This window comes from Chenopodium album, chromosome 7 (genome assembly GCF_948465745.1).
Source record: "Chenopodium album chromosome 7, dcCheAlbu1.1, whole genome shotgun sequence".
NCBI classification, from domain to species: Eukaryota; Viridiplantae; Streptophyta; class Magnoliopsida; order Caryophyllales; family Amaranthaceae; genus Chenopodium; species Chenopodium album.
The window spans coordinates 59,527,768-59,549,445 of NC_137840.1; the positions used below are offsets into that span (position 1 = coordinate 59,527,768).

Here is a 21,678-nt window from a genome sequence, read left to right on the forward strand (position 1 = left end):
GATGACGGAAAATTATAAAGATTGGCCAAGTAAGCTACATTTCGCCCTTTAGGGTTATCGAACCTCTGTTCGTACATCGACAGGGGCTACCCCTTTCTCTTTGGTCTATGGAGTTGAAGTTGTACAACCCATTGAGCTCGAAATACCTTCTCTTCAAATCGCATTGGAAAGCCAACTAGATGAAGTCGACTGGATTAGAGCAAGATACGACGAACTGGTCTTGCTTGATGAAAAACGCTTGGCAGCTTTGCATCATGTCCAAACCTACCAACAGCGTATGGCACGACATTTTAATAAAAAAGTCAAGACCAGGAATATCAAAGAGGGTGACCTAGTGCTTAAGGCACTTCGTAAAAATGTGTTAGATCCAAGAGGAAAATTCAGACCGAACTGGTCAGGCCCGTACATTGTTAAAGCCATCCTGTCTGGCGGAGCGGCACAATTGGTAGACATGGACGGTAACGGCTTCCATAATTTGACCAACTTGGATCAACTGAAGAAATTCTATGCCTAGTCGCATGGGTTCATGACCCAATAGAGCTACGTCTGGCCTGATTCCTTTTTAGGATATGTAGGCAAACCCTCAAGGGGGCCCGGCCACTTTAAAATAAAAAAAAATCCTCCCTCTGTTGATCAAATATGTGCGTCGGTTCAACATTGCGTCACGGCATAAAAAAAATAAAAAAAATAAAAAAAAAGGGGGGGGGGGGAAATGCCGCGACATGGGAATTCATCCCGTCTGACGGGAGAAGTTCCCGTGCCACGGCACCCTCTGAACAAAAAAAAAGGAAAGGGAACCTCCCGTGACACAGGAATTTATCCCGTCTGACGGGAGAAATGTCCCGTGCCACGTCATCTCTGTCAGCCAAAAAAAAAAAAAATTGCCGTGACGCGGGAATTTGTACCGTGTCACGGGACTGTTCCACCGTGACACGGTGGAATTTCAGTTTTCCCGTTTTATTTTTGGAATATTGGTGCATTCGTTGTGAATTCATTGTTCGAGTTTTTATTTTCGTTCTTCCATTGCGTCCGACTCCTTGACTCGGATAAATAAATAATGAATAAAAGTCATTGTAATTTTTATTTTTAAGGCTGAAATAAATGTGCTATTATTAAAGTAAATGCGGCTACAAGTATTGGCATCATATGCCTTATTTTAAATAAAAATTATAAATAAGCAAAGCACTATTGATCTAATCTCTTTTCTCTTTAGGAACATCCTTCTCTTGCTCAATTAGGTCGGCCTTCACCATTAGTGTGTCTTTTGTAGCCCGAACCGTCACAACCCTAGTCGAACTTTCACCCCTTTCACCTTTCTTGAACTTTTTCGGTTGTTTCTCCCTATACACCATCTTTTCTTTACCCTTTCCTTTCACATAGGTCTTCTTTCTTGGCATCTTAGGAGTCTTAAACTTAATTCCTTGTGTTCTCGGACCTAGACGATCTTTAAGGGGAGCTTTCTTATCTCCAAGACGACTCTTTACATCAGACTTGCGTGATCCAAATCGTTCCCTCCTACTTCTAGGATTCAACCATGCCTTGTATGCACTAGATAAAGGAGGAGGAGCTTGGTCACTTGCAGAAACGGTCCACAAAGGTCTTCCAATCCAATAAGCCTCGTACTTGTGAACGTTACTTTCATGCAACGATACTTCACGAGGACTATCGTTATAGCGTGGAATTACTTGTTCAAGTCCATACTGCCGCATCAGTCGAGAGGGACAGTAAAAGGTCAGTTTGGAGATACTAGGAACACGGCAATATGGAGTTTCATTCGTGCTAACCATCCTAGTAAGCTCTCTTTCAGCTATATCGACTTTTTTCTTCTTCATTGGTGATGCCCGCAACCATAGTCCATATTGATAGACCATTTTTGATTCATCAGTCTCAACTTGTTCTTTGTATTGGCATTCTTTTTCAGTGTGATCCAACCTTCCACAAAAGAAACAGAAATCGACCAATCTCTCGTATTTTATATCAATCCATTGAGGTTGCTTATTGCTAGTAGCCAAAAACAGTCCCCTTCTCAACGACTTATTGATGTTAACTTGAATCTTTATTCTCATACATTCAGCCCAACCCAGAGGGTCTGAGTCGTCTACTTCTAGAAATCCGCCAAGAAATTCTCCAACGTCGTATAATTCCTCCAAGGATCGCTTGTTAAAGGGGACATCCAACAAACGCACCCACATAGGGATGTATTTGAAAAGTATTTTCGAGGGCTGTTCATCTCAAACTTCTTGTAAGAGCAGCAGTTTTTCGTCAAAAACCCACAGCCTGCCTTCTAGGACCCTTTGTTTATCCTCTTCACAGAAGAATTGAAACACAAACAAATTCGATTCCACAACCCTAATTGCAAATTTCTCCTTCAATCTCCATACATTCATTATATGGCTTAACAGTCCATAGTTTACCCACCAAGGTGAGATTCAATTTATTTTTAGTATCATCGCTGACAATTTCTACATAATCACCTCCTAGCACAACTCCTTCGTCTTCCGTTAAACGTAATTTTTCCCAATCCTTCAAAAAATCGTTCTCCATTCTTGGTAAATAGAGTAAAAATTCGACAAAGATTCGATCAGATGGCTATGAAATTGTGAGCAAATTGGTTGAGAAACAGGGGTTTACACTAGACGCACTCACAAACCCTAGCACGGGACTAACTCACCCTATAGAGGGACTTTTTTTGTAAAATATTATTGTATTTAATTTCAAGGTAATTTTTTCATTTAATATTTAAACATAACTCGAAACATCACCCGGGTCCTAAACTAGTTTATGTAATAACTAAACCTTTGTATGCTCTCTACCCATACAAGTCTTCACACAAGTTGCGAGTTATATATTTGTAATGTACGGGTCCATCTTTACCCAAGCGGCCAAACCACATAATGATCGATTTTGATGGTGTCGAACTTAGCGAGTTTGACCCCCAATGCACGGGCGCATGGGCATGGGGGCATTAACTAGGCTACAAAATGGCGTTACTTATACTCAATGCGCTTTCTTTTTTCAAACACCGATCTGTTTAAACTTTAAACCCAACTGTCAATGAATCGTATGAACTAACAAACATGAATTCCCTTTCTTTGTACCTACTTTCATTCATCACTATCACTCTTACTTTCTTTTGTTTCATCGACCTCGCCTTTGCTCTCACCTCTGAAATCCCAGGTAAAATCTTTCCCCCTTTTTTTTTTTAATTTAATTTATAATTATGGGTTCGTTTCAATTGGAGTACTTTTTGTTTTTGCACTAGTATAGAAATATATGAAATGGGCTATTGTAAACTGTGAATTAAGATAAACATGATCCCAGAATTTGAATTTGTAAAAAGGGGTGAATTAAGTTTGATGGGCAATTTTTTCTATTATTTTTAATTATTTATGAACTGGATTTTGATTTTTCAAATTTCAAATTTGATTAGGTAGGAGATTGTTGGATGATGAGTCCTCTAAACCCAGGTAATTTGAAGTATCATAGTTATTTTTTCTTCTGATTTTGAATATTTACTGTGTGATTTGGTTGTAATTTTGATTGATGGGTTATTATTTTTTTTATTTTTTTTATTTTTTTTTTGCTGCACTATGTCACTGTTATCAATAATAAAGAGAGAATTTTTATTTTGTATTTATTTTATTTATATTTATGTAGGATTGATGTAACTAAAGGGTACATGAGTAATGAAGATTTAGAGAATGCTATTATGGCATTTGGTGAAAGGTGCAGTAACATTTCAAGGATATACAGGTTATTGATCGGCCTTTTTCCGCATTGATTTCTTTGTATTTTGTATTGTACATGATTGAAATTGAAACAATTTAACTATAATTATAATTTAAGTAATGATTCTCTCATGTACAGGGGAAAATAATTTTTTTTGAACTAAGTCTATTTTTCGCCAAATCATTTTGGGACTAAGGCTTTGTTGTTGTTGTAAATCTTTTTTCGGCTTTTTTTATTCAACCCAAAGTTGATTTCACTGACTTGAAATCATTCTCTCCTTGAGGGATTTTACATATTGCTGCTCAGTATTGGAAGGAGTGTCAATGGATTTCCACTGGTAGTTTTCTCTCTTGAATTGGTTTTGTTCTGTAGTGTGTTTAGCATTGACTAATGCCTGGTTGATTTGGTTGCATACAGTGGGTGATGGAAATTTCTGATAAACCAGGAAGCGAAGAGCCTGAACCTGCATTTAAGGTGAGTTGTCGATGTTTAGAAAGAGAGTTTTAAATGGAAGGTGGTCTTTCTGCTTGCAGTCAACAATAGTTGGTGCACCTATCAAATGTATTGAATAGCGTGCAAGATGAGGGAAGGTGTATCTTTTAACTTGCTAATTTGTTGACCTGTGATGTCGTTGATTCAGTTCATTGGAAATGTTCATGGAGATGAACCTGTTGGACGTGAGCTTCTAATACGTCTTGCAAATTGGCTCTGTGATAATCATGTGAAGGATCCACTGGTATTTCTCCTTACATTCTGGGGTAGGCAGTTATTCGACTTTTTATCTTTGCTTTCTATTTGACTGTGTATTTTTCCAAAAATATGCTGTTGCTGTGATAAATTTTGCAAGGTAAAGAGTTCATTTAGATTATACGGAGTCATTAAAATGAAGCCTTACATAACTGAAAGATCCTTGGAAAATTCTTAGAAGAGCAACACCAATTGGATGTAGGGTAGTAAGGAACACCTTTTCTAACCCACAAATCCTATCTTACTTCCAAATCCAGCTATTTGTTTTTAACAATAATACGCTTAGAACGCCCAGACAAGCTCCTGCCTGTAAATATATTCTCTTGAATTTCTCCCGTTGATCTCTCATAAGAGGTGTATTAATGTAATGAAAAAAATGGTGAGGTCAAACCTACTAATTCCATACAATCTTCCCCAATAATATGCAACCACTTCACAATGCAAGAAAAGAAAAGTCTTTACCTACAAATTTTGATGGCACGATATACATACAAACAGGTTTTTAAGTCTGCAGGTCATCAATAATGTTAATCCTCCCTTAGTAGTTTTGATCTGTTCTGAAAATATCTGAGATTTTGCCCCACAAATGCAAATGAAATGCATGTGAAATTTTCTCTGAGTGATTTTAGACAACATTTCCAAGTAAATGAGCCAGAAAAATACCCCTACCACATTTTACTTGATGCATGTCTCCTACTTTGAAATTCTAAAGAGGATGTACCTATATTCAAGAAGGAAATCTGGTGTTAAAGGGAAGGGAAAGAGACACATAGACCCTGCTTCCTACTTCAGTCTCCTTCTAAGAGCTGTCATCTAGTTGGGTAATATACTGTCTTAATTTGAGATTTTATTGGCAGTTGAGCTTACAAAAGAGTAATTGGTGAAGGAAATTAAACCAAATCTGGAGGCTTAAAGGAGAAATGATATGTCAATCAAAGCTGGTGATAGAAAACAGAGTCTTCCTTTAAGTTTCTGTGGGTTTATGATAATCAATTGTAGCCAATTTGAGGAATTAAAAAGTGCATGATGTTTCTGTGTAATACTAAGATGCGTATAGTGCAATATGGCAATCTATTTTTGACCTTATGTGATTTTCACATGTATAAACCATGCACAAAAAGAGATGGTAATTATCTATTCAGGAGAAAAATAAGTTAAAAATTTGGGTGAAAATATAGATTGAGACGTGAGGTTGATTATAGGTTTAGAAAATTTAGATTGAGGTATGTGAAATTGGTTAAGAGTGAGATGTGTAAAGCTGACTGTTGTTGAATTAAGAGATGGAGAGGTAAGAAAGAGAGATTGGGTCTCTCCTCTTGTACAGCTCCTACTTAAATAGTTCATCCCCACATGTAGAGAAACTCTGTGATAAATCTGGATGTACTATGCAAATAGTACATACCCTTGTTTTTTTGCTCATTTGGAGCTCTCTCAAATGAGACACTAGAAAGGCGTAGGTTTAGATGTACTGTACATCTGGATGCACAATGGAAATCGCCCTGCAGTAAGTTGCTGGAATGTGGACTACGAATGACAGTTTTTTTGCCCATGGATCAGGTGACTGGAAACTTTTTTTGTCACCTTTCTATTTTGAATATCATACTTTTACTTGTCCAGTTCCCATTTCTTATGTCTTCCATTAAGGGTGCCTTGTGAAATTCCCACATCTCACTTGCTATTTTTCATTGAAGAAAGGGAATGAGAGAAAAAGTTCTACATTTTCAGATCCTTTCTCTTTTAATATATATAAACATGAAATTTAAATGTGAGTGGATGAAAAGAGGTAAACAAGACATCCTCTTAAAGTGACAAAGTCTACGAACAAAAACTTTATGTGATACTTGTGTGTTATTTTTATATATGTACCTTGCCAGCCAATACACAATAGAGAAAATGAATAATGAACAGTTTCAAAATTCACGAGATTTTTGTGTTTTCAGGCAACATTTATTGTAAAAAATGTACACCTTCATATACTACCATCAATGAACCCAGATGGATATGCTCTTAGAAAAAGAGGGAATGCCAAGAATATTGATTTGAATCGAGATTTTCCTGATCAGGTATGTTTTTGTTTGCCTTTTTCATCCTCATTATTGGGTTTGGAGTATGGACAGTTAGAGTTTTTTTTTTTTTTTTTTAAAAGAACACCATGCTAATTATGTTTCTAAGAGTCACAAAAGTAATTTGTCTGAGAGTGAGGGGTAGCTCAAGTGGTTAGAGCTTCCCTCCCGGTTCCAAGAGATCTTGGGATCGATTCTCCCCCCCGACCTTGTGGCTCTCTAAACACCAAAAAAAAAAAAAAAAAAAACAAAAGTAATTTGTCTCACATTGGTTGTCATATTCCTGTCAAATTTGACAAAATCTTTTTGGGGTGTGCATTGCTGTTATTTCAGGTAGAATCAACAGAGCTTTTTTCTTTTTTTCCTGCCCTAAGTGATGCTTGCATGTCAATGTTCAGTCCCCTGCTCTTTGCCTAGCATCCTGTACTTATTTGTTAGCTATGAACCTATGTTTACTACAGATAATCACAAGATACATGTATCTTTTTCATGAAAATTTTCCAGAAATCGAATGTCTTGCTTTCTTGTCTTTTTGCACAAGGACATAGAAGCAGTGTTTTTTTTGGGGGCAATTTTTTGTTAACCAGAATTTTTGGTCTTCAAGGATATATGCTGTCCTTTTCTTTTTGCAACGGTTCTAGACGAATTAACTAGACCAATTCAAGATGAGGTTCCATGGTGTATGCTGTTCGCAGATGATATCGTTTTGGTGGATGAGACTAAGGATGGGGTTAATGTCAAGTTGGAGCAATGGAGGCAAAGGTTGGAATCTAGAGGGTTTAAGCTAAGTCGGAGTAAGACTGAATATTTGGTATGTCGTTTTGACACTCAGAGGGGGACAAGCAATGAAGTGGTGAGTTTGGATGGAAAGGATTTGACCATGAGTGAATGTTTTAAGTACCTAGGGTCGATCATCCAGAAGAATGGTGACATTGATCAAGACGTGACCCACAGGATTAAGTCAGGGTGGCTTAAATGGAGAGCGGCCACGGGAGTGCTATGCGACCGCAGCATTCCCTTAAAGTTGAAGGGAAAATTCTACAGGACTGCCATAAGACCAGTGTTGCTCTATGGTACAGAATGTTGGGCTTCTAAGAAAGAGCATATTAAAAAGATGGAGGTTACGGAAATGCGCATGTTAAGGTGGATGTGTGGAAACACTTTAAGAGATAGAATCAGAAATGAGGTTATTCGCAAGAAAGTAGGTGTGGCGGGCATTGTAGATAAATTAAGGGAAAATCGTCTGCGTTGGTTTGGACATGTAAGACGGAGACCCGAGGGTGCACCGGTGCGAAGAGTGGAAGAGTGGGACCATGGAGGGATTAAACGAGGAAGAGGGAGACCAAAGATGACTTGGTTGGAAGGAGTGAGGAAGGATATGAAGTGCATGGATTTACGTGAGGATGAAGTTTTGGATCGTAAGGGATGGAGGAGAAAGATTTATGTTGATGACTACACGGAATAATCAAATTTGGTTCATGTTAGCCGACCCCACTTTTGGGATTAAGGCTTTGATTGATTGATTGATTGATTGATTGAAGGATATATGCTGTCTTGCAACTTTATTTAGGAAGATAGTCAAATATATTGATTTTAGAGAACAAGAAGTTTCAGAATTTCATGATAGTTATATAGCCATTGCGGTTTGATTTGGATGTTAGAAGCACCTACCTTATTCATATTTTCCCTTTTAAATAATAAATAAAAGGTCTTTTCAGAATATAGATAGACTTTGTGATTTGAAAACAACTTGAAGGAAAGATGTGTTTTTCAAGATCCATCTTGAACCAGTTTATATTTGTCTTTTCTTATGGAGCTACTGATAATGGATTTTTATGGTTAACATGGCATATTAGTTTTTCGCTATCAATGACTTGGAGGATGCAAGGCAACCTGAAACAAAAGCAATTATGCGGTGGTTGAGAAGGATACAGTTTACAGCCTCTGCCAGTTTGCATGGGGTAGTTCCTTCTTGCCTCTTGTTTCCTTAAATTCTGTCCATAGTATCCTAGTCTGGCGTGATCATTTATCATTGAAAAAAAAAGAATTATATATTTAATCTCCCTGTTGAAAAGCTGAATGTTTATACCGCAGTTGTTCCAAATAAATTACCATTAATAATTGTATGTTCATCTCTCTGTCGACTTATGGATTTAGACTAGAATTCAAAAGTTGTACCTTTATTTCTCAGTTGGTCTATGGTTATAAAATTTTTGAAGAGTTTGAAAAAGGTGTACGTGTTCTATTCTCAATCGATCTAGGGATATTGATTATAATTGGAAGAATGGATTATATCATGAATTGATAGGTCTTTATAAGGTTTATGAAATTTGATTATTGCTTAACATTTGATAAGAGACGAGCAATAAAAGTTAAGAACCTTCTGGTTAAGAAAAGGAAGGTAAAGGGTCTTGTGTCGAAAACTAGTTTAAGTTGTCATTAGTTCTTTGTTTGTTTCAAATTTTATTTAAAGTCTCAAATCTGTCATTTCCAGTTCCCGATAGACCCTGTCAAATTGACATAGTGTGAAATAAGGAAATTTTGATATTTGCTACCACTAAAATAACCCTCTTTCACATTTGCTACCCGTTTAAAATTTTATTTTATTTTACTACCACATAAATCCCACATTGTAAAATATTGCTACTACTTAACAGAATCCGTTAGGGTTCCGTTAAGTGGGGCCATTATTTTATAAAATAATAATTTAAGTTATTAAAAAAAAAAAAAACTTTTAAAAAAACAAATTTTCCCAGCCACCTCCCCTCCTCCCTATACCTTCCCACCAAGCAGCCGTACCGCACCTCAAATCAACCACCCAAACCGACAACTCCAACAGCAGCATCCAACCAACACTACAATAACAGCAGCAGCAATTCACTTCGCACCGCCCACCAACCGTCGCAACAGCCACCAATTAGAAGCGCCGCCCAATCAATCACAACCGCCCAAACCGACCTCCACGTATCAGTCTCTCCACCATCGCACCGCCAAAACCAAATTCAACCTTCCCCTACCTCCTCCATTTTCCCTGCCCACGCTGCCCCGAAACCACCTAAACGGGTGAAAACGAAACCTTCAAACCTGTTTAGGGTGGTTTTAACAAACAGGTTTAGGGTAGGGGTGCCGATTTTTGGGTGGTCGGAAGTTGAATTTGGTTTTGTTTGTTTTAGATTTGGATTAGACCACCATAGCCAAGAGGGACGGGTGAAGAGGAGAGATAAGGGCAACGAAGAGGGGCTAGCAGTGGCAACCCCTCGCAGGTGGTGATGATGTCACTGGTTTAGGCGCCGGAACGGAGAGAGGGGCTAGTAGTGAGGGTGTTTGAGGAGGTAGGAGTGGCTGGCAGTGAGGGTGGTTGGATGGTGGTCGTGCTCCACTGACGGAAACAGTAACGGCTTAAGGCAAGAGGTAGTGATATTTAACAATGTGGGATTTGGGTGGTAGTAAAACAAAATAAAATTTTAAATAGGTAGCAAATGTGAAAGAGGGCCATTTTAGTGGTAGTAAATGTTAAAATTTCCGTGAAATAATTAGGTATGTATTTATGGCATGCTTCTGTGTTGTGTTGGCTTGGCTCTGATTAGCAAAATATTAAGATTTTAACCATTTTATTAGGTGTAAAGTACTGCATCACTTCTGACTTTCTGAGAGTTGATGAAGTGCAGATTGTTGGTTTTTTACTTCAATCCTAGAGTTGATACCGAGCTTCTTAGAACTAAATTATGTCCAACATCTCCTGGCATGTCGTTCTCTTTCACTATGTGTTGTGCCTGTCTCCCCTTGCAGGCCTTTTCATTGTTACCAACAATGCCACTTCATGTTTTATTTTAAATGTTATTATTTTTTATTAGTTTTGATGTTAATAGATTTGGGCCTCAAATTGTTGAAAACTATTAAGAAATGACCTAATTCTGGTTTGCTACTGAACTCAAAATTTTGTGACACATACTCACATGTGCTCACTAAAGGTTGGAATTCGTTAATGGGGGATGATGCTGCTGCTTATCAGAATATTATATGTGGCTTGCTGGATGGTTGATTACAGTAGGGTTTGTTTAGCATCACTGTGGTTTTCTGTTTTTTGGTTTTTGTTTTTTCAAATCATATGATATATGTCATATAATGAATTAAAATTAGTCAAACTTATTAAAATCATAATAATTTTGAAAACTGACAACAGAAAAGTGGAAACACCTTTTTCTTATTTTCTGTTTTTGGTTTTTTTGTTTTAAAAAAAACAGAAAACAAAAAACGTTGCCAAACAAGTCTGTAGTGGTTTGATGTATGATTTTCCTTGATTTTGCAGGGTGCTCTTGTTGCAAATTATCCTTGGGATGGCACTCAGGATAAAAGGTATAATATTTTCTAAAATCCTTTACTGATAAATAACCTGTATTTTAGCACTGCTTGTATGTTTAGAGAGAACCATAGCACCATATGACCTACTTGTGTGTTAAGTGAACCATAGATAACCTGCTTGTGCGGTTTTAATTTCTGCAGTGAGCCAGTTAGACATCTTTCAGAAACCCTAGAGTACCCGATTCATCCATTTTATTCTGCAATGAGTAGCTTGATCTCATTTATAGATTGCTGTTTTGTTATTTATAGATGTACCTTCATGTGGCAAGGTGGTACTTTCTAGATAGATTAAGGGTCAATCTGTAATTGAATAATGATTGGATGATTAAGGATAATGAGCTGGACTATAATATACTTGACCCTTAAGAAGGGTATTTTCTCCATTAATTGTGATTGGGCTTAGGAGATGGGCTGATATCATTAAGGGTCAAACACTAACCAAACGATCCAAATGTTCGGCCATCCATCTTTAAAGCGATGAAGAAGCCAAAGACAATGATGATGCATAGACTATTAGGGCTTTCAAAAACAAATAATTATCTGCAATGTCTAGCCCGACTTAATATCAAAATCAGATTGTTATAATTTAGTTAATTGCTTATATTAATGGTATTTTTTTTTGTAAATTATTATTTTTCTATAACCTCATGCTAAATGTTATCCTAAATGAATGAAAGCAATTCTTACACAAAATTAGGATTTAGCATACTAAATTTCAAGGTTTACAAATTAAGGGGGACATTTGTAATACTAAGAATTATTTAGTTGACTTTTAGAATGCAATTTGGGTTAAAATGGCAATAAAGTGGATCAAAAGCCACATTAAATTACGATTAAAGCCAAAGAAAGACAAACAACACAATTTGTAACAAGGCACATGCCAAACATACAAGAATTTAGGTGTCATTTGGTTGACTAAAAAAAAACAATAGGAATTGAAATTCCTAGGTTCCTAGGATATTCCATACAAAATGAATGAACTTAATTACGTAAGGAGACCTAGGTAAATGTATATTCTCATGGTTAATGATTAACCAAACAACTAGCATTTCCTAGGAAATCCAATTACATGGGAATATAATTTTCTAAGAAATTTGCGATTCCTACATTCAATCAACAAGACATCAATTAAGAGAGGATAGTGCCAAAATTTATTTGGACATGGTTAGAAGATCCTCAATTTCTAGAGTTAAGTATAATAATGGGGTTTTTGGGACCTAGAGTCACTTTTCTCAAATACTAATCAAAGGTGAGTTAAGAAGATAGTCCCTTAGTTAAAAAGATAGTCCCCTATTAATATTAAAATTATTATTGATCTTTATACATATTTTTTTCCATCAAACATATAATTTACATAAAAGTAAAAATAAAAACCACAATTGGATTTCCTTATTAGGGACCAATTACTTTTCTATCTGGATGGAAATATTAATTGCTGAAAGCCTAAAATATATGTATTTTATTATACTAACAACGATCATTCTTTAAGAAAAAAATATGATACTAACATAATCAAATACTAACATTATTAAAAATGATAAACATTGAGTATGACCTTATTAAAATACTAACATAATCAAATATTAAATATGTACTTATGTTAGTATTTGATTATTGTTTAAATTAATGTTGAAGTCGCACATAAAAAGTAAGTAATTAGTAGGTAAAATATACAAAATCTACAAGTAGAGAGTATCATGCAACGTAAAAAAACATAATCCCTTAGTTAAAAACTTAGTCCCTTAATTTATTTTTATCCATTTCAGATTTTTAAGGACTAACTGACTAAGAATCTATGTTTTTTGGAAATTTGGCAAGTAATTAATGGGAAGGAACCTATGTTTTTACTCTGGTGGGTTAAAGTGTAGTTATATATCAACCCTAGGTCCTAAAAGGTGAAAAAAAAACATTGAGGTTCCAAATGGTGAAAAATCTAAAAACTTAGTCCCCATCTTTATACTTAAGTCCAATTTCTATTAGTAGTGGCAAGCAAAATGAACATTAACCAAAAAGATACAACGATTGCTCTTTTGTAGTATTCTTTATTGTTTTTCTTAGCCTCCTCTTGGCTTAGTAAGCAGGCCTTAGTTTAGTAGGTTTTAGTTAATAACAATTGAAGAATCAACTTTCCAATTTCTTGTAACCGGGTAATTTTCCTCTCTCGTTGAATGCAATTGTGAGCCTGATTTCTTTGTTTTTCTCAATGACTATCACCGGTTTAATAATTTTGTTTGATTATGCTTACGAATATAGAACTCCATCCGTTTTTTAAGTGACATGGTAGCTTCCGCACAGAGTTTTAAGAGAAATGTATAGAGTGTAGGGTGATTTGTTGAAGAATTTATTATTAGGTTGTGATTTGAAAGTAATAGTAAAGATTGTAAAAGTGAGGATCATGAGAATTGAGAATAAATAAATAAATAATGTAAGATGAAGTAGCGGGAACCAAAAGAAAGAAATAACTAAAATTAGTATGACCTTTCTTTAAAAAGAAATTGTTTGGTCTAAAAAACCGAAGGTTTAAGGGTAGTGTCACTTAAAAAACAAATGGAGTAATTGCTTTTATTTTATGTAAAAGTTCATAAGGTCACTTAACTGGCAATAGACAACTTTAAGAGCAGTTCGAGCACCCTAGATCCACTTGATAGGGTACTACTGGTTTGTTTGTCATTGACTAACGTTTAAAAATGCGGATGCACTGTATCAACGCGAGCGAATTATAACGGTTTTCAAGTTTATTGTAACGAGATATCATAATTTGTTATGGTGCAAAATAATTAACCGCAATATTGGTCTATACATCTGATAAATAAATTTTACTCAGTTGAGATAAACAGCTACAATTTCTTGACTCACGATTTTTCCACCTGACTCTACTGGAAACCAAAAAAAAAAGAATAAATATGTGAGAGTAGAGAGAAAGAAACTGGTAATGATGTCTGAGTGTGGTAGGTGAAACCGTGAAGGGGAGGGGTAGGGAAAGTGGGTGTGAGACAACTGTCTCTTTTTTCTTTTATTTATATATTTACTTTTTAAAGAGGCAACTTAACCAACCGTTCGAATTCCCACATGTTTAAAATTTTAGTGTTATCCTTTCTTATTCGAATTTCCACATGTTTGGCACATTTTTTGTTACATTTTGGGTTGCCTATCTTTTTTCCGGCTTATATGGTCAGCAGGTAATGTCATGTGGCTTTTGATCCACTTTGTTGTCATTTTAGCCCAAATTGTGTTATAAAAAGTCAACTGAATAACTTTTAGTGTAATAATGTAATATTTTAAGATATAGTGAGAATGATATTAGCATTCGAAAGTCGTCTAATATTGTGAGTCTAGTATTAGGGAACTTACATAACGTGGTCTAATGTGATTAGGGAATGTCATTGTTAGGGGTATGATGGATGGCACTTTAGGAAGTCTAGTGTTGCTATGTTATGTGGTGTGTGTATGTATAAATATGTGATTGATTAATGATAATTACTTGTGACGAATATTGTAACCTTGTATTGGTTTCCAAAAGTCTTTTTGTGAATCTAACAACATTTGATCTGCATGGAAATATGTGGAATTGGTCTTCATTTGTTTAAATGTTTCTTAAATTTGAAGCATTTTATTCTTTCCTTTGCATGGACAGTGTAGTTTTCTTATCATATTTGTCAGCATCTTGTTATTCTTATTGTGTTCAAAAGTTAAGATTTATCTGCATAATCTTCGCTTTCGATCTTGAGCAAACTTTTGTTTAAGTTTTGGGCTTGTACTCATTAATTTAATTATTATTCAGAAAGGAATACTACGCAACCCCTGATGATGAAACATTTCAGCTTTTGGCTAGTCTGTATAGTCAATCTCACTATAACATGTCTACAAGCAAAGAGTTTCCTGGAGGTATAACCAATGGAGCAGCTTGGTGAGCCTTTGTTGAACTTCTTAAGCTAGTGGATCACATCTGCTGATTTTTTATCAGCATTTTTAGTCTTATATATACATGTGTAATTTAACCATTTAACGAAACCACAATGAAGGTATCCCATCTATGGAGGCATGCAAGATTGGAACTATATACATGCTGGTTGTTTTGAGTTGACATTGGAAATAAGTGACAATAAATGGCCTAATGCTAGTGAGGTTAGCTATTATTTTTTACCTTCTGACTATATAAATCAATAAAACTACACATTAATTAATACTCCGTAATATTATCTATGTGTGGTTTTTCTATGCACTTAAAGTATTGTTTTTATATATATATTTTTTAAAGATTTTTATCATAAAAAAATTTATTTTGTTTTTATGTAATTTTCTTTCCATATATTTTTTATATTCTTGTATAATCAACACTACTTTGTAAAATTGGATTCAAGATTTGTGGTGCCTTGATTCTACTTAATAACGATCCTTGATGGTACGTTTGGTTAGTATTAATATATGGTGGTAATAAGAATGAATTTTTATGGTATGCCTTGATTCTACTTCACTTTGATGGTAATGGTAGCTAGCTGATCCTAGCTCCAATTATCTCTTTTTCTTCACAAATTTACATTACCATTTGGGGGTTGTATTGGAAATTTATGAAGACACAAGTTTGGGGATAAGATTACATTATTATGAACATTAGAATGTTATTTAGCTTGCTTACACTTACGGTGTGTTTGGATTGAAGGAAATGGAGGGAAAGGAAGAGAAGAGAAATGGAGAGATGGGATATCTTTCATTTGGATAACAAATGAGGTAGGAAGGGAATTGGAGGGGAGAGAAATGGAGGGATTAAATTGTACGAAATTGATCCCTCTATCAATAGAGAGATTTGGAAGGAAAACTCACCATTCCTCCCTCCCCTTCTTTTCCTTCCCCTTTCTTTATCCAAACACACTGTTAAATCCATTTATATTGCCGCTGTATTTAACCAGTTACCAGACAGACCGTCAATGATTTTCTACGTATAATTAAGTGCTTTACATTAGATAATATTAGTTACAAGCTTCCTGATCATGTTGGTTTACTCTCTGATGTGCAGCTTCCTACAATTTGGGAGTATAATAAAATGAGCATGTTAAATCTGGTGGCTGCTACTGTGAAGGTATTCTTGATAATTGTTTCATAATGTCTAATCCTTGTCCCATTTCTCATATCCAGTAATTTAACTAACAAGAATTGTCTTATTTGACAGACGGGAGTCCATGGAAGGATTTTTTCATCAGATACTGGGAGGCCATTGCCAGCCTCAATCAATATCAAGGGATTTAATCAGACGGTGAGTTCTTTGCTGACTATTTCTGTAAAAATGTTTTAGACAAAAAAGCTCTAGATTAAAATCTGGAACCTCTCCTTCAACTGCACCTGAATGTTTCCTGAAAACTGTAAAGTTTACCAGTCCTATGTTTTCTTCTTTTTGAGAAAAAAAAGGGGGGTGGGGGTGTGGGTGGGGGGGGTTCCTTTCTTCCACATCTCGCACTGGTGAGGCTGGGTTGCTTATGTGTAACATTATCAGATTTCGCCAACTGTGGATCCATTAGCCTATTAGGTAATTGTTCGTGATGTTGTGAAGTTCAATTTCAAAATTTTATAAGATTTTCTTCCGAATTCGAGCTTCTGTCTGTTTTTTCAGATAAAACTGTAAATCACATCAAAACAAATTCCTGTCTCACCTATCCTTCTTGTGACAACTGGTCTAATTTGCATGCACTCTGAATGAATTATCAGAAGTCCCTTGCCCTATGATTTTGGAGCATTAGTGACATGTGCCGTTTTGTCTTTTGCGTCTGGCCTCTTTTTATATTTCTATTGGTAATATAGCTGCAATTATATATTTACGTAATGACTTTGCCTGGATGAAACTCATGTGGTTCTTGCTTTTATAATTCATCCAGTCTGCCCATGACATGTTAGGTCCACTTAAAGTCTCAGAATTTGAAATGGGTGATAATGTGATATGCTTTATAATACCTTTTCTTTTTCTTAATCACAGGTGAAAGCTGGACGTCTATTTGCTGATTACCATCGTTTACTTGTACCAGGGGTCAAATATCAAGGTGTTTTGTCTGGAATCTCTTATCTTCCTAGTAATTATGTTTTTCCTGTTATCTGCTATTCACATACTCTGCTTCTTTTTTTTTTTTTTTTTTATTTTTTTACTTATATATCTACGAGTATTAAGCAAATAGTGAACAGAGGAATGGCTTCTTTCTGTATCTTTTGTCTGTTTTTTTTTTTTTTTTTTTTTTTTTTTTTTTTTTTTTGGTGAAGCTACTTAAGTTATACCTTGTTGTTTGTTACAGTCACAGCCTCGAGTCCAGGTTATAAGTCTAAATCCACCACTATCTTTCTCGAGGAGGGAGCCACAACAGCTGACTTTATTCTTGAACCAGAAACCAGTAGTGTGGGGAAAATAGTAGAAACTGGTTGCCCTTGCTCTGGCAGCAACAAAAATAGGCTTGAAGTGGTTGATATACTTGCTCACCCTCAAATGGAGATTTCTCTCGTCATTGTTGTTGCATTTGCGTTCCTTTTGCTTTTGTACAGAAGAAAACTCTGTTTTAGTCTTCCAAAACATAGACAATCAGCTGGGTCTAAAAGACCGGTTGTTGTGTGAACCTCATCTTGCTCTTTTTAACACATTAGGAAACTGTAACCTATGTTAGCACGTTACCATACCATTGTTTGCCACAGCCATAGAGCATTACCACAGGCCAGGAAAACAGCTTCGAGCAAATTCTGTATAAGCGTAATTGTAGAAATACTTCGTACGTTGTAACTTTTGTATACTAATTTATCATATGTCGTGAGCCAAAGTAGTTCTTCCAATGACATGTAGCAAACCAATTGATTATAAGAATCTCATACGGTATTTGGAATGATTCTCAAATTCAGCAGAAACCAATATTTCTAAGTTGTACAAAAGAGAGTCGAAATCTTCTTGGCTTTTTAGCAGGCTAAGCCGTACATAGCGATCTTCAGCTTCGAATAATCGACCCCTACGACCGAGGATTCCAGCTTCTTTTAGTACTTGATAACAATCTTCATCTTCTTCTCTCTCGCATTTCAACCATGCATATGCTGCCGTGGTCCAAGATCATTCATAACATCAACAAAAAAAATTTGTGGTACTTCAGGAGACGTAAAAGTCAAACTGTTGTAATTTTAATAAAACAAAGTATATGTAGACGAAACAAATTTGAAAAGTGAGAAAATATTACTCCGTACCTGGGCAAGGTTCTCTAACTCGTTGATAGAAAGAGCAGAATTGAGGAGGTATGTGTTGGAGGGAGAAGCGCGATGAAGTAGACAAGATTGCGGTTAGTCCTTCCCATCTTTCCTTCATTATTTTGTGTCCAAATTCGAATATTTCTCTTCCACCTTCATCAACGATAGCTTTCAATAGCTTCAATACTCGCAATTTAGTATCATGAGACACACCTATCGTATTATGCATCACATAACTCTCCATTTTTTGATGTACAACCTCGTCCTTCACCAATGCCCACCTACATTTCAGAGGAAATTAAAGTACGGAGAAACTCTTCTTTATTTTCACGTTCTATTTGTTTGATTCATCTCAATGTATGTAGTTTATTTCGGCTTATACAAGAAGTACCTAGATACATATACACGAAGTATATAGCTATATGAGTGTCAAGGTTCCGTAGTCTTTAACGAGTTTTATCATCATATCACGTACATATGATTTCAAACAATATATCGATTCAAATAAATTAAGAAATTAAGCTAAAACGCGGCTAATATGGATTAGAAGGAGTAGATAACTGTACCCGAATCTGCTGCCAGCATGACCAGTTAACTTGGAGATAGAGAATAGCATGAGATCTTCAGCAGCTGGGGTTGTAATAGCAGTGTAATGAGGCCAATAATAGACACGATCATGAATAGTCTTAACTGAGGGTCCTTTAAGAACACTCTCTTTAAATTGACCATCTGGATTGTTTGGGGATGTCACAAATTCTATAAATGTAACATTTTCATTGCTTGTTTTGTTCTTCCATAAGGATGTGTCACCTTTAAACTCGTATGCACGAGATTGAAACAGCTCAGTTTGGGATTTGTATATCTAAAAGAAAAAAACATAAAAAATAATTATAATATACAGATGCAAGTGATTAAAAATTAATAATAGATGATGATCTAAAAATAATACGAGTATTTATGCTTTGTTTGGATAGCAAATAAGGAAGGAAAGGAAAGGGAGGGAAAAAGGAGGAAGGGAAGGGAAAAGAAAGGGAGGGGAAGGTGAGTTCCATTTTTCCTCCAAATCTCTCCAAATTTGAAGGGATTATTATGCTTATTAAAGAGAGAGGGAAAATGGATCCTTCCCTCTCCTTTCCTTTCCTTCCCCCAATCCTTTACCCAAATAAGAGAGATTGTCCCCCTCCCTTTCTCTTCCTTTCTTTTCCTTCCATTTCTATCTATCCAAACAAAGTGTTAGTGAGGGTTATTAGATTAAGATTGACGGATTTCTATTTGGATTACATGGTCATCAATTTTATGTCACAATCTTTAAAAAACATAATAAAATGTAAGTTTGGGTTAATTTGACCCTACAATCTTTAATGTGGCTCCGTCCATCATACCTCAACAAACATTATGCTTATGGTACGAATGATCTCATAATTAAAATAATGATATATATAAATAATGCATGGTACTTGTAAAGTCATTTTTTTCTAATCAAATTGAGGTAGTTTTTTTTTTCCTCATATAAATACTACGTAATAATAATCTATAACTTATATTGTTATTATCTGTAACCACTTTAATTAAAAGTCAAAAAGTTAAAGAGCAGAAAATAGTGGTACTAGCATGTTCCAAAGTTGTAATATAAGTCTATTGTGGTCTCGAGTGTCTAAACACAACACATAGGATAAATTACACGTGAGCTCTATTTACGAAAGATCAGCACGACACGACTTTTTCTTAATAAGTTTCAAGTAAAGTAATGTGAATACATACCGGGTAAAAAGGGATGGAAGCAACCACAAATGCAGGACTAGAGGAGTTAGAGGAAAGAGCATTCACAGCAGCATTAAGTAGTTGAGTAGAGCCAGTCCCAAATACAACATGCCTTCCTTCAGTTTCTGCATTTCCAACAAACTTATGCACTTTGCGAATGTACTTCTCTAGCTCCGTTGATAGCTTTCGACCGTCGTCGTCGACCGGTATGTATGTATATCCCATTCGATGCCATCCTGATACCAACACTCCACTGTTTTCCCTTTTACTCATCCAGTAAGGCTCCATATACATAGGATTCCCACTACAAAATATTACACATAGACATAATAAAGTTATTCGTAGAATGAATATCTAATGAGTTTTTTTTTTTTTTTTTTTTTTTTTTTTTGAGGAAGATATCTAATAAGTTCTTTCAAAGAAGGTGTGATAAGATAAAATAAGGGTTAATAAGCTCTAGTATTATAATATATGGATTTGATATACTTGAAATATATTTTGAATAATATACTTCCGCCATCAACTTTTAGTTGACACGTTTTTTTAGTTACGTTTGCCAATGGACAACTTTAACCTTTAATATCTTTAATTACCGATTATAAAAAATTATAAAAAGTTGATATTTAAAAAATATATATCGTGACGAATCTAACAAGACCCCACATGACTATATTTTTCATTACATATAAATCACAAAACACGGTCAATAAAGAATGTGTGAATAGTGTTAAAGTCAAAACGTGTCAACTAATAAAAAAACGGAGGTAGTAACAATTAACAAATAATCGTTAGGATAAACTTACTACTTGAACGGTGTAAATAATGTTTTATTTTACTTACCTGAGCTAAGGAAAAGTGTAACTTAAAATAGAGTATACACTAGATACCAAAAGTTATACAGTACAACTAAGGACAAAGAAAAGTGTATACTCTATTATAAGAGTATAATAAATTACATGAAAGTATTGATTTATGTTACAATTAAGAGCAAGTTCTAGATTAGCTAGAAAATTTTGATTAAATAATCTAATTGAGTATTGTGTAAGAAAATTCTACTCTTAATTGTCAAATAAGGTTGTTGGATTGATTTTGCTTGATTTGAGAAGAGTTGTATATATAAGATTTTTTTTTTTTTTTTTTTTTTTTTTTTTTTTTTTTTTTTTTTTTTTTTTTTTGTCTTCTAAAAAGGTCTCTAATAACTAATTTAAATATGAAGAGATCGAAGTGCATGTTACGTGGACACCAGAATTCTCGTGAGTTGACTTATAGAGTACTATTACGTATTTACGTGGTTTGTACATGGTAAATGTACATAAAAATTAATCGTGATTGTTATGTTAGATATTGAACAAGGAAATTAAAGACCAAGAAACTCCTTACTCATCAACATCTGCAACGCATGGCAAAGAAAGAAGAGAGCAATCAGGGGCAGTATAACAACCGTAGCACTCGCACACTAGTTTTCCATCAACAACCAGGCCATCTAAGAACGCCCTACCATGTCCGGAAAACGATATAGCCGCCACTTCCTCTGCCTCAATTGCCGCCTCTCGTGACCAGCTTAGCTGAGCACTTAGACTACTTACATCACCCCACTTTACATTCAAGTATAAACCACTAAACACAATATTTAGAATTATTGAGCAAAGCAATAAGCATACGTGCTTAGCCATGAATGAGCACTTTTAACTTGAAAATGCTAGCTTCTTTTAATTGGTATAAATATGGATAATTAGACCCTCATAATTGAAGATGAAATCAACACTCTACCAATTATTTTATATGCCAATCAAATAAAGCAAGGTGGAGTTTTACA

The 21,678-nt window shown here is 35.2% G+C and overlaps 2 protein-coding genes across 3 annotated transcripts; one reads left to right on the forward strand and one right to left on the reverse strand.

Moving 5' to 3' along the window:
- Window positions 1-2,929: 2,929 nt before the first annotated feature.
- On the forward strand, window positions 2,930-17,758 carry LOC145639111 (carboxypeptidase SOL1-like). Of its 2 annotated transcripts, XM_081690270.1 has the most exons (15): window positions 2,932-3,177; window positions 3,431-3,467; window positions 3,658-3,753; window positions 4,036-4,066; window positions 4,147-4,203; window positions 4,370-4,465; window positions 6,417-6,539; window positions 8,396-8,500; window positions 10,849-10,895; window positions 14,683-14,808; window positions 14,924-15,026; window positions 15,916-15,978; window positions 16,069-16,152; window positions 16,867-16,930; window positions 17,177-17,757. In XM_081690270.1, exons 1-15 carry the CDS (start codon window positions 3,078-3,080, stop codon window positions 17,488-17,490), a joined length of 1,446 nt encoding a protein of 481 aa, XP_081546396.1. In that variant the 5' UTR covers window positions 2,932-3,077; the 3' UTR covers window positions 17,491-17,757. The 2 variants fall into 2 exon arrangements, with proteins under 2 accessions (XP_081546397.1, XP_081546396.1); XM_081690271.1 differs by lacking the exon at window positions 8,396-8,500 and having other exon boundaries at window positions 2,930-3,177; window positions 17,177-17,758.
- LOC145639112 (tryptophan aminotransferase-related protein 3-like) lies at window positions 17,699-21,535 on the reverse strand. Its single transcript, XM_081690272.1, has 5 exons — window positions 21,243-21,535; window positions 19,863-20,166; window positions 18,668-18,963; window positions 18,102-18,382; window positions 17,699-17,954 (listed from the first exon to the last, which is right to left on the reverse strand). The coding sequence occupies exons 1-5, from the start codon at window positions 21,533-21,535 to the stop codon at window positions 17,725-17,727; spliced, it is 1,404 nt and encodes a 467-aa protein (XP_081546398.1). The 3' UTR covers window positions 17,699-17,724.
- Window positions 21,536-21,678: the final 143 nt, after the last annotated feature.